The sequence below is a fragment of the Maylandia zebra genome, linkage group LG5 (genome assembly GCF_041146795.1).
Source record: "Maylandia zebra isolate NMK-2024a linkage group LG5, Mzebra_GT3a, whole genome shotgun sequence".
Classification (NCBI taxonomy): Eukaryota; Metazoa; Chordata; class Actinopteri; order Cichliformes; family Cichlidae; genus Maylandia; species Maylandia zebra.
Genome location: NC_135171.1, coordinates 13927606 through 13945000, shown reverse-complemented (window position 1 = coordinate 13945000; position 17395 = coordinate 13927606). Strand labels below are relative to the sequence as shown.

The 17395-nt window shown below is 40.6% G+C and overlaps 1 protein-coding gene and 1 long non-coding RNA gene across 8 annotated transcripts in view; one reads left to right on the top strand and one right to left on the bottom strand.

Moving 5' to 3' along the window:
* The window catches only part of tafa1b (TAFA chemokine like family member 1b), a 129507-nt gene extending 122847 nt beyond the window's left edge, over positions 1-6660 (top strand). For 5 of the 7 annotated variants that reach the window (XM_076883812.1, XM_076883811.1, XM_076883809.1 and 2 more), the window contains 2 exons: positions 360-451; positions 5366-6660. In XM_076883812.1, coding sequence (XP_076739927.1) covers positions 360-386 — 27 coding nt within the window. In that variant the 3' untranslated portion in view covers positions 387-451; positions 5366-6660. Of the gene's footprint in view, positions 1-359; positions 452-1637; positions 2776-5365 lie in introns of those variants that run through there. The other 2 variants (XM_076883810.1, XM_076883814.1) reach the window with 2 other exon arrangements.
* The window catches only part of LOC143418596 (uncharacterized), a 44357-nt gene that overhangs the window by 23347 nt on the left and 3615 nt on the right, over positions 1-17395 (bottom strand). The gene's annotated exons all lie outside the window — the stretch shown is intronic.

Genomic DNA, 17395 nt, shown 5'->3' with positions numbered 1-17395 from the left:
AAGGATACCTGCATAGAAACAAAATGCTTTTTTTTTTGTCCTAAATGTATGTTTGCAGATTTCAATAAATCATTGCACCTATTAGCTATTTTCCTAACAAAATATAAAGCAATGCAGGGTGGCTCAAGATTTTGGCACAGTAAAGTAGAGGCAGTGAATCCTATTTTATTTATTTACTCTCTTGAGATGCAGAAATCGAGTTTGTTAATTTCTGCGCACAAAAGATGGAAAAGCTATACTGTAACATGGCTTTGGTCTAATGTCAAAATCTTAAGAGAAGAGCGTAAAAAGGTCAGGCCTGAAGGTGCTTTTCTACCGAATACACACGTGTCCTTCTTTTCTTGACCCTCTCTTTGCAGAACACCCAGCCATACTCCCCTTTTTAGCTTCCGGAAGCAAAATGCAGAGGATGCGTCAACAGAAATTGAGCTGCATTCTTGCTTCTGTAAAGGTTAGTCTTTTTTTAAGCTGTTCTCTTTTTTTTTCCTTCTATGTTTTCACGTCTCTCTCACATCACTGTATGCATTTGAGTGTTGGGCAGTAGGAGTGGGACCAACTCATGTTCAATGACTTCCCATTAACCCAAATACTCAGTGCGAAATAATCAAGTGTGTGTTTACATGCCGTGCATGATTAGGCAGGCGTGACACAAATACTGATCGCACCGCCACCCACTGTAAATATTTATCACCAAGCGCAGGCAGAGCACGCATAAATAATAAGCAAGTTGCTGCAAAGTTTTTTACAGAAACTGTGGCTCATGTATCAGTAAAATGTTTAGTGCGCAGATGGCTTAACATACATATGCATACAGCATGCTATAGCAGCGCATTCACAGAGCACTGTAGAAACACACACACACAGAGTCGGGTCCGCCTCTTAGCAGAACCTTGCTGTCTGTGATCAGTGTGTAATGGCAGGATCTGTCCTTCTTCCTTTCATTGCCTCCTTTGTTCCATGTCCTGTTTTTTGCTATCGGCCACTGTGTGGGTTTGATTACAGCGCCTTGCACCGGTCTGCCAATCCCATTAGGCACTAATCTGTGACATGCTACTTGCTCCTCCATGTGTGTGTGCTCCTAGTTGTGTATGCACGCACATGTTTGATGTGTTTGATATGTCTGTGTTTGTACGGGTACACTCATGTGTGCACAACTGAGGCTGGCGGGCAGATCTCTTCCCTTTTCGTTGTGTGGCTTCTTATCAGAGGCCACTTGATGTCCTGATCCCCCTCAGAGGGTCTTGTTGAAGCAGCTATCAGCACACAGCATAGCCCACAGGCTACATGAAAGGGCTTTTATCCTGCACTCTGCTCTCTTTTTTAATCAACATTCCTCATTCACCTGCCTCTCAGGCCAAATTGCCTCATTTGTATTTGTTCCTTTACAAGCCACCAAACTCACAACACAGCGGCGTGTTTTCTTTTTCCTAGTCATTTTGTTCCACCTAGAAGTTTTTATTTGGTTCTGAAACGCGCAAGTGAAACACAATGAGACAGGCGTGCGTACATGTACAGCCAAAGACAGGCTTCATCATCATCATCATTCACAAAAAATTGGCATTCAAAGTAAGAAGCAAGAAGCAAAAAGCCAGTGCCTGACACCCATGTTTCTTCTTTTCTTTCCTTATGTCTTTCAGAGAGGGAGCCCTTCATTGCCTGTTCTGTATCAGCAGACAAGGCAGGCCCTATTGTTTGTGGAAGTCACAGTGAGAGCGAGGCTGGGGAGCACCTTCCAAAACACTCGCCCACCATAGATCTGCATTACCCGCTCCACTGGCTAAATAGATCAGTCCATTTCTGCTCCCTCCAAACAATTACACACCTTAAAAGAGACAGGCAGAATGAGAGAGGCTGTAATCGAAGCATCTTTTCTCTTATTCATTCTTCTCCCCGTTTGATGATAGCGAGAAAAAAAATTACATCCATTTAATAACCTCATTGTTAGTGTACTAGAGTGAATATCAATATGTTGTCACTATCAAAGCGAGAATGTGATACATATCTAATACGAGCGTCATCCCGCATCCCATGAATTTGAACTTTTTCTAGTGATTTCACACTGCAGCAAACGTTTCTTATTCATCTACAGAAGTTGTTTAAACTGTATAAAGACACAATATTTCCACTAGTGTTCAGATTAGTGAGTGCAAAGCGTTACATTTAAGTGGAGCACCATCTTTCACACTTTTCAGTGTGTTCCATCTCCAGCTAGTCTGACATGATTTACTTGCTGTTCAGTGTGCCGCAAGTCCCTTATTAAAAGGAGCAGAGGGCACTTTTTCAAGCAAAATAACACACTGTGACAGGATGTAGCCCATCTGTGAGATAGCCCGAGAGCAAAAGTGACCTGCCAGCAGATGCTTCACCATCTAATTTGTCAAATCGGGAGATCGAGCTCTGAAGTTGATCAAAATGAACTCCAAACGGCCGTGCCGCATACAGTCCAGCTTCACCCAGGAATGATTCGTTCCATCTCTGAGCCTGACAACGCTTCTTTCTCCTTCAGCTTTGTATAATGTCATCACGATGACAAACAGAAAAATTATAAACTAATCATAAACAGTGCATTGTTTGAGATATCCACTTTGTTTAAAGGATGAGACTCTAAGCTGACAGATGCGGTTCAGACTCCCAAAAGTGCCCAGATTGTCATCCTTATGACATATTTATACATAGTAATGGTGAAGGAGTTCATTCCAAGTGCTGCTGATTAATTTATGTTCATTTGCTTTTCTTTATCCATTGTCAATGTCACATTAAATGGATCTTGATGTATTTTCTTGTCTGGAGTCTTCTGTTTTCAGAGGGTCCTCTTTAGTGCTATTTCAGGTGGTTTCTGAGCAAGCATGATTGATTTGTTCAGCACTAAACAAGAAAGGGGAAAGGGTAGGCTGTGTTTGCACTAAATCCTTTTGTTAAGGCAATTGTCCTTGGGTCTTTTTACTAACTGAAGTCTGAGCAAATTGCAATTTAATGCACCCAGCAAATTAGAATGCAGACACCTAAGTTGCCAGCAAAGATGGGAACAGGCAGGAAATCCTTGAGCGTTCCACTTGTGCTCGCTGCACTGTTTGCTTGAAGGGGACAAAAAAGAACAGAGGACACTTTTAGTTGCTCTTACATGCATATGTGGGTTGAAATGACGACATTTGCATACAACCCTTCTCTTCCCGCTAACAAACCTCTGGTGGATTGCATTTCAGACCGAAAGTGATCCTCAGTGGTGTAACCTGTTACTGCTTTTGTTCTGGCAGAGGTAATTTTGATATGTCACCAGACAGTAGATCATACATATGCAAATGCTGGACAGATGAGCCCAGAGGGGGGGGGGAAGTGTTTAAAATCATTGGGAAAAATTGAGAATCTATACAGAGAAAGAGACCCGGAGGAGGAAATATTAAATCCGAGTAGCTATTTAAAGCATACATAATAACAGCTGCGGTGAATCATTCAAAAGAGTTAAAAAGGTGACTACATCAATCCTGCTGTTCCTGTCAGACGATTTAATGACTGCATTAAAAAAAAAAATCCCTAAAACACAAATAAGTCAGTGTGATTGTTACCACTCACACGCTACTTTTTTCCAGAAGTTGTATTTGCATCTTTAAGTAAAATCTATAAAATTCTCTTTACATGAAATGTTTACAATTGTGCAACTGACCGCATATAAGTTATAAAAGAAGTAAACAAAATATTAAAATGCTACTGGATAAAATAGATGCTAAAATGAACATTATTTGGAATGAACAATTCTGTGTTCAGCTGACATTTTAAATATATTTTCCTTCTACTGTTAGTTTATACAGATAATGCATTAATATCTGGTATATGTTTTAAAAAGAAGACACGTTACAGATTTTCTTGAAATACTGTCAACAAAAAACTGTCTATATCTGCCCCAGACTAAGGTATCTGCCAGAAATGTTGCAGAGAAACCAGAAAAAAATCTTTAAATATATATTTTTTAAATACTAAATGTCCTGAAGACAAAATCCACCACTCTGCTGGGAAGAAAGGCAGAATAATGGATGATTCTTGGCTCTTGAAAATTGCATAAATGAGCTGATGTTCATTTACAACTGGTGTCAAATCGGTGTTTTGCAACAAAATTGAATTACGGCTCAAAGATGAAATAAATGGCCTGCTAAAATTCTTACTTTGCCGCTGCATTCAATTATTCTGTCAAGTCAATAACAAGTCTGTCGGTGCTATGGCTGCACTGCATTATATTTTCAGATGCACATGTTTTCGTATGGTTTCAGATATTAATCATAAGACCTCCTCATAAATGGAATGAGTGAATATAGGTGCACATTACTGTTACTGAGGAAGGACAGCTAACAAAGTCACATGGCTTGCTTACTGGCATGTACAAGTTACTGGAGCTCTGACTGTGAGTTAGAGATTACAGAGTCCAACACAGCACCCTCCATAATTAAATTCATACACCTGGTTGCCACCTGCCAAGACTGCTGGAAATGCCATGAGTGTGTTTCTTTGTTGAAGAGGATTATGGGATTTCTAATTGGCACCGCCGTGCGCGAGAAACATGATGTTTCTTTAATGTAAACTCTTAAAGCAGTAACATAAGTCAGAAATGTGATGAAACTCTTTCATGCTTTTGTTGCGACAATAAAAAGAGATTAAGGAACTCGACAACTGTAACTGTTGCAGACATCGTGCGCACCGTTTTTATTGAGCTTCAGGATGAGCAGGATGCTGAAAAGCAGGACTTTCAATAGCAGTCTCAAGGCTGTACAACGGAGCATTGAAAAGTGTCCAGATCTGCAACTGGGGCTGAATAAGAGTCCCTGAACCAGAGTCATGGCGAGACAGCTCAGACTCCACAGCAGGGGCCCCCAATCCCATTTAGAAAAGCCAACGTTATTTTATCAGGTCGTTTGAAATTGGCTGGCTGACTATTAAGGTTCAAATGAAGGTGCTGCAGCAGGCTGTGAGGGGGCCTGCAAAACTGCTCAATGTTAAAGGCAAAAATATGCTAAAAATTATACCATGAAGCAGACATGCACAGCATGGAAACACACCAGGGTTTCCTATGCAAAGAATTTTGCTGATTTATCCTGGTACACATAAAAATGCCAAATAACCCTCCATCTTCAGTGTGGTTTCCAAGCATATAAGCTGTCTGTTTTTCCGTTTTCTGTCACAGCATAAATCAGGAGGTGAGACGGGGCTGTACAAAGCCTCCACAGCTCAAAAGACTCCCCTAGTTTTTTGGGGTTTTTTTTTAAACGTGCGAACGAAGCAATTCCTCGGGGTCTAATCCTCACACACTTGTATGCCTTTGTTCGATCTAAGCATATGTGTGTTTTCTCTCCTCTCCTCTTCTTCCTCTGTGTTGCAGATTCATCCCAGGACCTAACAGAGAGCTCCCATTGCAGGGCTCAGCGCCAGGCTCCTTCCCCTCATGTACCCTTTCTCTTCTCATCGAATGGACTAAAACTATTACATCCACGGCTACTGACTGGATTACCTGGGACCATAGAAAGGATATCCACCCAGATAAAACAGCTTTGCTCGCGTGGTGCCAAGGATTTGAAACCAGACTAATCCCGTGTTTGATCAATGAGCTCCATGTTGGTGACTCTCCTCTTCCACACAGCTGTGGCCAGTTTCTGACCTACTCTTCCCTCACTCTGTTTCCCTATTCAGAACTGAAGCAGCTTAGCAGGGGCTATTTAGAGGTTGTTAAAACATAATTTGAAGACGTTCTCCCCGCCCATCTGAGGGTGAACTTGTTGGCAAACTTTCATAGACCTGAACCTGAATCTGTGGAACTGAGGGCACATTGGGGGAAATTACGTCGGTTTATTTTTATTTCTGTGTGGAAAGCATTTGTATTTGACTCACTACCTGAGGCTGATCGCTTTGTTGTGGCTGCACCGAGGAAACTGTCAGCTGTTACCGCTAGAAAGGTCGATTAATGAAGACTCTCAGAGAGGCTTTAGGGTCAACCCCATGGCCTCACGCTCATCCTCCACGACGAACATTCTGACTTTTATTGGTGGGCATGCCCAGTGTAAATTCATGAGCACTTCTTTTCTTTGTATGTAAGATAATTTGTGTATATATACACATATATAAATACATTACATGTTAAGCTGACAGATCCAAGAAGCTGAAAAATATATTTACAGATTTCAAGCCCGTGTTGGAATCCTGAATAACCCTTGAACGTGAGCCAGAGGCTGTCGTCACGGTGCGGTGTGTCTAGGACTGCTTCGCATTGGGGGAAAAAGCCACAACGGAATCATAAAAATAAGTTCTGCTCACTTTTGTCATTCAGCAATGTTGTTTGGTTACTCCAGAAAGCGCTTGTTGTTTCAGTAAAGCTGAGGAAAACACTGTATAGAACTGCCTCACTAAAGAAAGCAGCAACACCCACCCGTGACCTTTCCCCTCAGACACATCAGAGAAACTCTGACCATAATAGGACAATTACGTTTCTGCAGCGGAGAGTGGTCACGGGTGAGAGTGTCTGTAATGTAGATGTTCCTCTTACACACACCAGAGAGATGATTTATTCAAAGTGACAGTGAGAAAGTATTAGTCACAAAGGAGAAACATAGTTATCCCCCAGTAGCTATAAGTACATTACAGGACAGCCTTATGAGAAATAAAAATGGTTTTCTATACTGATATGCTGCCTCCCATTTCTCCATAAGGTGACTGATATTTTGAAAAATGTTCCTCTTACGACTATTTGATATGTTGTAATATGTGGGTGGAAGATCTCGTCAGAGTTTCATTTATTTTATATGTTAACATTGTGAACAGAGTTTTTGCTTGAGTAAACAAGCAATCAAGAACGGCACAGGACGGGTATGAAAATGACTTACGGGCACAGACACACTCACAAACACACACACACACATGCGGTAAACACAAACGGATCTGTGATGCTTCATTTATACAATTCCCTTGCTGGCAGAGTGGATTTATCAAAACAGAGCATTCAATTCATTCATGCAATTAGAATAAGGATTTCCAATATCAGGCCAGGCAAAATTCCAGATGATTTTCAATATCAACCTCCTCTCTCGGCAGATATTAGATTCGTTTCTTGTCCCAGTGGATGCACTAGTGTACATTCATCATTTAGGAATTTGGCTAGTTTTGTGGAGCCCGGTGCCTCGCTGAGCAGTCACAGAAGGTATGAAAAAGACAGAGACATCAATCTCCCAGTGGTCTTGCCAGAATCATGAGGGAATATAGTAAAGGAGAGAGAGAGAGACTGCTTTCTCCTCCTGAATGGGTCATTTCCGTCTTTGTTTTCTCCTATTTATTGGGATTGGCCGTCCTTAAGTCTTATTTAGCTTGTACTAAAGAAAATGAAACAGTAGAGGAGTTTGTGCATATGCACGACCTGTCTGCGGGTGCTTTTTTGTTGCCATAAATGTTTGTCTTTTTTTACACGCACATCCCTGTGTGTGTGTATTTTAGACCCAGAGTCTGGGAGAAATACATCCTGCGACGACGTACTGTGAAGATTATCCTCAAATTCGGTGCTCGTGTAGGAAATCAAGCGATTTCTCCCTTCCTACTTATGCAGTTCTAAGTGGATTTTTTTTTTGCTTAAAAGGTGCTTGGGGATCAGAAACGGAAGAGGTGCTTTTCCTTTTGCCTTTTCTCATTCTCTTTTATGCACTGCTTAGCTCTATCCAGAAATGATGGAGTCGTGCTGTGGAGGGAGGTCCTGCACCATTTTAGACAAAGCAGAAAGGAGCCCAGCATGAATAAATAAGCGGGGCCAGGTCCTCCTCCCACGCCACAGGACTGTACAATCTCAAAAGAGAGACATCCATCAAGTCCTGCCGACCTCCCACTGAGACAGGGAGACAGCCATGACCACATCACGCTGGATGGCTAATCAACGCCTGACAGCAAGGACAACCCTTTTCATGCAGCCGAGATGTGCGCGCAGGATGTCGGCCAGTGTTGTTTATAAAACTTGCACTTGTAACTTCCAAGGGTATCTCAAGTAAAACCTAAACTTTTGCCCTGCATAGAAGGTAAATGCTTGGCTGCTTTTAGGAGCTTTCATAAAGAGCCTCACTCCTCTTTGACGGCACTTCTGTCTTCGCACTTTATCACATTCATATTCTTTAATCATTTTGGATAGCAACCTATAATTTGTGGAAAGGGCACACTCCTTACCTGTGGGGGCTTTGTGGCCTATAATTACAGTCATTATGGCCATGAGTCACGGTGAATATCAGCTTTATAATGATCATTCACTAGAGCTGGACAACTAAGAGTGTTCGAAAATCATTAATGACACTAAAACTTCCCCTCAATGATAGCTATTTTCTGCAACTTTGGGCATTATTACCAGTGGCCCATTTTCTATGAAATGTAATAGCACAGTATCAGACAGAGTAGAATTAATCCTTTTAATTATTGAACTCAACAAATGGGAGCAGTGGCAGCACTGTCACAGCTAACATGTTCATCACACCTTTTTTTAAAAAGAACTTGTAGTGGTGACAAAACACAAAGTTGATACACACACACACACACACACACACACACAAAAGCTGAAACTGATTCAACCGCATACTTTCAAGTGAAACACACCAATCCCCTGCTGTACACCATTGTTTGTAACAAATGAGCACATACTCTGATGGGTATGCAATACATCACTGTTCTAGTCCCATGACACTTAACCGTACCCACCAACCACCAATACCCTTGTCAGCCAAATGACTAGCCTGTCTATGATTGTCAGCGGCTGCCATAATGATAATTTATTTCCGTGCTCCTTTACACTTCTTCACCTTATTTCGTCTCCCATTTCAACCCAAAACGCAGCAAACTAAAATCCATCATGCTGCACATGCTGAATGGCCGAGCGTTGAGGATGACATTTCATGTCCCACAAGGGGCGCCGATGTCGTCACAGAGCAGCCTCCCTGGGAGATTTCACAGTTCACACTTTCCCATTAAACAGAGAGCATTTTTCATAGTGCTGAATCCACACAGCGGGACAGCTGTAAACACACAGTTTCTCAATTGTTTGCCACTTCTGAATAAATGACCAAGAGCCGAACTGGAAGGAGTGAGGAGTTAACTTCTTGTTCCGAGCCGCAGAGTACACGAATACGTCACATGAGTTTAGCTTGTACATCTCACAGTATTCAAAATTTAATGATTATAAAATGCAAAATAATGTTTTCATGCAGGACACAACGCAGGATGAGGACACACAGCACATCTCACAGGTTGAAAAGGCTGTTTGTTTGTGTTGAATTTGTGTTTTTTTTTATTGCGTTATTTTTTTCATAAAATGTCCAGTGCACCACAGAGTACTATAATTCAGACCAGTAAACACGACACAGCTATTTTCTGGTGTTGGCTTCAATTACATCATACAGTAAAGAAATAAAGACATACATATCAGAGATCTATCTATCTGTCTGTCTATCTGCTAGATAGACAGACAGATGCTGCTTTGATTGCAGAGAAGATTGTACCTTGGCATTTTTAAGGAGAGGTCAGATACAATTTCATGTTGTTTGTCCACAATTGTATAGACAGTTCACAACTGGCCTGGCCCCCAGGCTGCCTGCCAGAGACAAAGCACTGTGCCGTCAGTCCAAACCTGCCCACACACACAATATCTGCAGTGAACTTATCTAAAGTTTGGATGATGGAAAGGCAAACTAGAGCATTTGTCTTGCCCACACACTGCCTGAAAAGTTTTGCCATGTCATCGAGTTCATGCAATTTCCGTTTTTCTCGTTCTCCATTAAGTTACCTGAGTTTCCTAATCAATTGGGTTTATCCTGTAAATGTGGGTTCAATTTGAACAAATAGTACCGTTGGATGATCAAACTGAATCTTAAACTGGAAATTACTAACAGTTCTACTGTTGTAGACTAGCGTTAGGCTAGTAATACACCAAGGCCAAATACCAAATACATGTTTAGTCCTTGCTCTGTCCTCACACAGGCTTTCACGAATAATAGAAATCCTAAAATTCGATTAAGCCATAATCTAATAAATTTAAAACATTTTCACAAATAAATTGCTACAATTCATATTCATTCTCTGATCTGTCTCTTCCACATTATATCATGTCTCAAGGCCGTCTCACAAAAAGTTCCTCTTTTCTGAATTTGAAAGTGAATCCTTGTGATTACAGCATGACGCAGAACACCAAGTATGTAAAATCCACAATAACACATAAAAATCCATGGACTGACTAGACAGAAAGTGAATTGTTGCTATTCTCTCCTGTGTCAGGTACAAGCTGAGCGGTTATATAGCACAGTCTCAGCAGAGTCTTTAGTCTGGGTTAATGGTAAAGGTGATTTTCTGATGGCTGCAGGATGGAACCACTTTCCCTAATTCCACTCTCAGCCAATGAGCTGCCTCTTTCTCTGGTATGCAAATTAGAGGCACAAGGGCAAGCAGGGATTGTGAAGGACACAGTCTTTAGGCCACAAGGAGACGGAGCCACCCCGGAGGGCCAACGATGCCTCATTCAGATTCAACACGATCATTTCCCCTCGGCAGATGAAGTACGTCGGTGCTAAACTCAGACTGAATACAGTGCCGAGAACACAAGCAGGCATACCTTTAAAAAACGATTGCAACCAGTAGTCCAGTGTGGAAATCTTGTTTAATAATTGAATGTGAATGATGTGCTATCTGGGCCATAAAAGCATACCTTATAGTGGCATACATTCTTCAGAAAATCGCCTTAACCTGGCAACTGACATATACACACACAAGTACACAAAGGGGCTGAACACATGCCTTTACCTAAGCAGCCAGTATTGCAAACCTCGCTGCTAGATTGGAATTTTAAGATGAGCATGATGCAGAAATCAATTTAGATGTTATTCCCACGACAGTGCCTGGGTATGACTAGCCAGGGTATTTTCTATTTTGTGTTACCTTTCCCACCTTGATTTTTTTCCCCCAAGCTATCATCCCAAATAGAATGGTGTCTGCGCCTCAAGGCGGCAGCCATTGATCCACACTGGAAGTGAGACACTGCTGCTTGTGCCATCGGCACAATACTTGTTATTGGTCAGACTTCATCAGTGACTGGATATAGATGGTCAAACGTGCTGGCTGTACACAGACATGGTTGTGATACAACTGAGCTTTAACATCTCAGTGTGTGACCCAATGCTTCCAACTACATATTTATAGGTTTAAAAGGAAGTTATTGGAATTAGCCTATAAATTAAGCAATAGACTCTCATATTTGTATGTTTCATATGAAATAGCATAGCATTTTGGAAGATCTACGTCTCTATATGGCTTGCCTTTATGGTATTGTACAGCAGGGTGGAAGACTGGTGTAGTAGTTAGCACTGTCGCTTCTTGATTTGAACCTTCTTGGGGCAATTCTGTGTGGAGTTTGCATGCTTTCCCTGTACTTGTGTGGGTTTCCTTTGGGTGATCCAGTGTTCTCCTACAGTCGGAAGAGTATTGCGTTAATTGGCGATTCTAAATTGCCTGTAGGTAAATGTGAGATATACAAAGTGGTTAAAGATTTATAGTGCTATGCGATTGGGGTTTGCAGCCTAAAGTACTTTGAGCAGTAAGAAAAACACCAAAAATATGCTATATAAATGCAATCCACTGACCACAACCACGACAGCTACAGAAAATCAGACAAACTTAACGTGGCCACAATGCATAACATCCAACGAGTGCCCTGTTCGCTTCTTGTCCCTCGTGGATCTATTAGCTAGAAACAGCTCGTGGCCCTCTGGCTCTGTGCCGTCTACTAAGACATCTTGTTTTTATCTCATATAGTTTCATAATCTAAGTGAGCTGCAACCACTTTCACATTCACAGTTAGTTACATGTCAGCTGATATTATACACCACACCATCCCTACAACAGCTTCTTCATATCTTTATTCTGTATTAGCTTTTCTGGGAGCTGTCGCAAAGTTAACTCTCGGTCTGTCTTCCCTCGCAGACAGTAGATAGAAGACAAATAGGCCTGTGTATACATAATACCTGTAAGTGACACAATGCTTTCATAATGCAAACTGACAAAGTCAATAGAGCTGCTGAAATATGAAGGAAGGGTTTTTTTGGGGGGTTTCATCGTATATCCTAATCAAGAGACATTCAGTGCACACTCGACCAGTGCTGTGAAACTGCCTTGTCTAATCTACTGTGCAGTTTTTATATTTTCATAAAGCCAAAATAAAATAAAAATGACATCAGCCGTTATGTGTGTTTTAAATAAAGCTGGGTTTTTTGAGTGCGGCGAACCATTAGTGCATAAGGTTCAGCTAGAGAGAAGCTGTGATCCCCCGGTGCAGTCTGCTGTAGGCTGTTACAGGAATGTCCCCTGCCACTGCTCTCATTTCGTGTAACACTGGCAGTGCATTTTCCTGAAGTGCTCAGAGCAAAACTACTTAAAGTCGTTCCCCATATGAACAACTTAGTAAATGAATGCCTGGAATGTGTCATCGATTAAACAGCACAGTCCTTCTCCTATGATTCATAGGCAGAGTGCGTACACTCAGGCACATAATCTCTTTTTTTCATTTCAGCACCTCCAGAATTGCCTTCTAAACACAAATAATGACAGTGGCAGCAAAGCTCTGCAAGCCTATCCATGAGCTCATATAAAATGCGTTGATCATTTAGCTGATTCATAATTTTCCGCTACCCGAAAGCACAGCTCTCTGCTGCATCAGACAGATATTTGTTTTACTACATCCTAAAAAGCAATATACCAGTATTTTCCAGATTACATCTGAAGGAAATTATAGCCTTTAAAAACGTGTTTTGTCACTTGTGGAGCCAATAACATGTAACATAACATGTGAGCTTAAACAGATCATAATAGTTTCTTTTATATACATTCAAATCTATCTTAACAACAACCTTCCAGCGATATTACAGCGATTTATTCACTTTAATAAAGCAATGAAATCAGTGTTACAGTGAAGACTGATTACTGGAAATATAACTCAAACTTCACAAGATGATATAACGCCCATTTTACGTGTAACCTACCTTTTCAAATTTTCCACCATCTTCCACCTCAACAACTCGCTCCTGTCCCCATCTTTATTACATTAATCACATGTGCCTACATTAAATGAAATCCATTTAAATACCCCTGGTTGCACAAATTATTTGTGTAGCCAGGTTGAAAGACTTGGGAGTCAAAGGCAGCATAATTAGACGGGACGATTCTGAAACCTAATACAAGATGTAATTAAGGAAATTAATAAGGTGTCAGCCCCCTTTCACTGGGTGCTCTGCCTGATGATTAATCACAGCCTGGGCTAATTTGATTTGTGACAAGGAAAAGGATGACTTGGTAAGTCAGTTAGGAGAACCCAACTCGACAGCATATGACATTAATAAAACATGAAAAGTGGGGGCTGAGAGAGTAACGAAAATCCACTTGTGATCCACATGAAGCAATCAGATTAAAGGAGACTTTGGATAGATAGCCCTGTGACAAAGTCGCTGACAGGGGACTGAGTGTAATTTAATCAAAGCCTCTGATGTTACATTATTCTTATTAATCCATAATTGGACATACCACCATCATAAAGCAACAAGTATAGTCATTTATGTAGGTGGAGGTAAAAATCAAACTACATTCCAGATATAATGTGATCTTTTAAGAAGGTAGGAACACTGTATGACACATCGAAGCACTGAAAGAGGAAAAGATAAGGCCGAGGCATTAGTCACTGAGCCACCAAAACAGAAGATGAGTGCCGCAGTTCTTACTCGCAGGCACAGAGGAACATAAGAAATCATAAGATTTCAACATGCTTAGAGATTAAGGGCTGGGTTATGGTCTCTTCTTGTGACGCGATGTCCAACGACATTATGCAATGACGCTCAATGATGTGTGTTTATAATTGTTTCAACTGAAAAGCCAGTGATTACAGAGTAGAGGGAGGGAGCGGAGAGATGCAGTGTAAACCAAAAGCCGAGATAATGCCTGGTTTTCATACATGAAAAGTGCCACGAATATCATACAGCTGCCAGATCACCAATTTTGAATGTTGTAAACAATGGGGAGCGCAGACGTCCCTGTGTGAAGTCAAAATGGCAATCCAAAACAAAGCACAGTTCTGGCAGACCATAATGTCTATGTTGCTATGCTGTCATCATAAGATCCGGTTCACCTCCTGCTCTCTCCCAGTGATGCTTGATGAAAAGCTTAGTGGAGGGAAGCAAACAGAAGGTAATTAATTTCTCAAGTGAATTCTAATTGATTTGTGTTATATTTGGAGGGACAGGTAGGGGGAGCGAGTGTGTTTGTAATTGTGTTTACACCTGCAGAGAGTACACGTAATATCGAGAACATCTGTATACAATGCAACCCAACTGCTTTGCATTTAACTTGATCATTGTGAGAAAAACTGCGATGTTCTGCATGAACCTCAGGTTGAACCCCTCTGCCTCACAGAGGCTGACTGAGAAATACTCGATCAATTTTGCAATATCTACACTTTATGATAATATTTGAGGTCGTAGTTCATTTGAGTCTGTGTTCTGAATTCCAGTGTAGCTGTCCTAGATATTGTGTCTGTCATTTGTATGTGCCCACACTATGCAGGGTTACTTGAATTTACATACAATGCATTATTGTGTGTCTATGCCGCGTGCATTCAACCGCATACAAGCACAAACAAATACGGGGACTGAATGCAGCTGCAAGAAAAATTATTGTTCACTTGCAAATGCACCACAATACACTGCTATACTAATTTCCAAAAATTCCAGAGTACTGCAATTGTGGTTAAACCATTAGTTCCCCTTCATTTGTTTTATCCTACATGGGCAGACTGGGAAGGGCCATGGCTTGACCCAGGAGAGTGAAACCAGCCCTCCAAAAGGCTGCAATGAAGCCTCAGAATGGCAAAAGTCCAAGTCAGTTGATTCCAACTTGGGAAGTCATATAAGTTTCATAACTGAATGTAGATGCTACTAATGATATTTCCTAACAGAAGAGTATTGTACACATGTCGCAAGTGTTTAAGCAGTTTCCTTCTTTTATATCTCAAGGTTGTGCTGAGACACACCTACAGTGCTGCATATTCTTTACATACTGATAGAGAGACATTTCTCAGGATTTAACACAAAGTCTTCTGTGTGATGTAGACAGAAAGTGTATTGACTATTTCTTGGATCAGAAACTTTTCACAAAGAAATTCTCAGAAAGTAGAATGACAATGACAGTCTTCCAGACGGAATTCAACACAATATTACATTTTTTACTTGCCCACTAATTTTTATTTCATGCCTTATCACTGAAAAACAGACACAAGCAAAGTTGCGGATATGCTTTTTTTTCCATTCATTTCGATTCAATATAGATAATACATTTTTTGTGCAATTTTAATAAATTCTGTGGGTTTATGATAGCTGAATCTGCATGTTAAATAAATCAAAGACTTAATCATTTAGTTATTGCTTAACCTGAATACACTTATCCTTCTTTTAAGCAATAGGAGAATAATTTACCTACCTGTTTTTTGTTTTGTTTTTTTTTTACATTTTTTCCCTATCTGTTCTGGGACCATTTATTCTCTGGATTGAGAACAATGTCACGATACCACTAAACAACATTACAAAATAAAACACAATACAACTACACAAACAGCTGGGTTTCACACATTTATGCTTTCCTTATCCACTTACTTGCAAAGATGTGCCGACAAGTGTCTTTGCAGTTAGGCCGATAAGAAAACCTCCTTTTGTAAGCATGAATACAGTGGACTCACAATATTTGGGATTCACCCACAAGGTTTTATGTCTTTAGCATTTAAAGTATGACTTGAAAACCACAAATGCCTTTCTCCAACGTATTCATAAAATATACATTTGGTGGACATTCTACGAGTAATTTGACAATGATCCCTGAGCAGAGATTAAAAAGGTGTTTTTTTTTAGTTTAGGCATTAGATGCAAGAACTTATTAAAACCCATCTAAGATGACAGGGGATGTTTTTTTACACCCATTTGAGATCATATCTTGGTGCATACTCAATCATCCAGGTAAGTAAATCCCCAAAAGTTGATTCTGTTCATCTGGACGTAGCGCTTTCAGTGTTTTGTCACTCATCCAAGTGACTTCTTCAGTCTCAGCTCACTGCAGGTTTCCTCAACCTTATACATTTCCACAATGACTGAATCTAGCACCGCTGATGAACAATGGGCTGTGAGGTCAGTTTCTTGATCATTAATATGCAAATTGTCACGACCATTCGTCAACAACCACTGATTAAAGACCATTGATCACTGGCAATTGATCAATGAGAGTTGGGGAATGGCTGCAATGACAGCATTGTAAGATGGTGAAAGATGTACTCTCATGGGCTTGTATGATGTTACATCTCTCTTCACTTGTGTTCCAGTCACTGAAGGAGTGGAGGTAGTGCGTAAGAGATGACAGGATGATCCCCACCTCAGCAACAGGACCACTCTCAGCACTGACCAAGTGTGTTTGCTCTTGGATCTGTGTCTTCATTCCACCTATTTCACATACCATGGTTAGCACTACAGGAAGAAACATGGGTGCGCCATGGGTTCCCCAGTTGACCCAGTGTGTACAACTTGCACATGGAAGAAGCAGAAAAGAGTCCTCTGTTATCCTACCCTGAAACACCAGCAAGTCTTTGTTTAGGGTATGTGGATGACACCTGGGTTTAAATAAAAAGTGATTGATGATTTGATTTTGACAAGCTAGAAATAATCCAAAATATTAGTGAGAGGATATAAAAAACAAACAGATGGGTTTACATTTAGATCCCTAATATTGCGAGACAAAGACAAAATTATGAAGTTTTTCCTCTGTACACTGTCACACTGAATTTTAAGTCAAATAATTAAGATGTGATTCACGTTTTAGTTTCAACTTTAATTCAAGAGTTTGACAAGGTTTCAGAATTACAGACCTATTTATACACAGTCCCCCATTTACAGAGGCTGAATCAGACAAACTAACATACTCAATATGATTATGATGGTGATTATTGTTATTATTATTGCTGTTGTTGGTGATAATAACATGCCTCATTTAGCCATTGAAGAATGTCTCATTTCTTTGAGAAACTCAGGTTATGCATTTGCACTGAGAACCTGATCAGTTTTGCAGAATGTGGCAGAATCTGAGCAGAGAGTATAGACCTGTACACTTCAGAATACATCCTGCTACTTTTAGCAGCAGTCACATCATCAATAAATACCAGTGGCCTGGTTCCACCAGCAGCCCTTCATTCCCATTCAATAATGATACCTACATATGTGACAGATAATGTGCTATGTTTTGGTTCTTTCTCCCTTTCTCCATACTTTTCTCTTCCAATCATTCTGATCCAAATTAATTTTGCTTTCATCTGTCAAAAAATGCTTTAGAC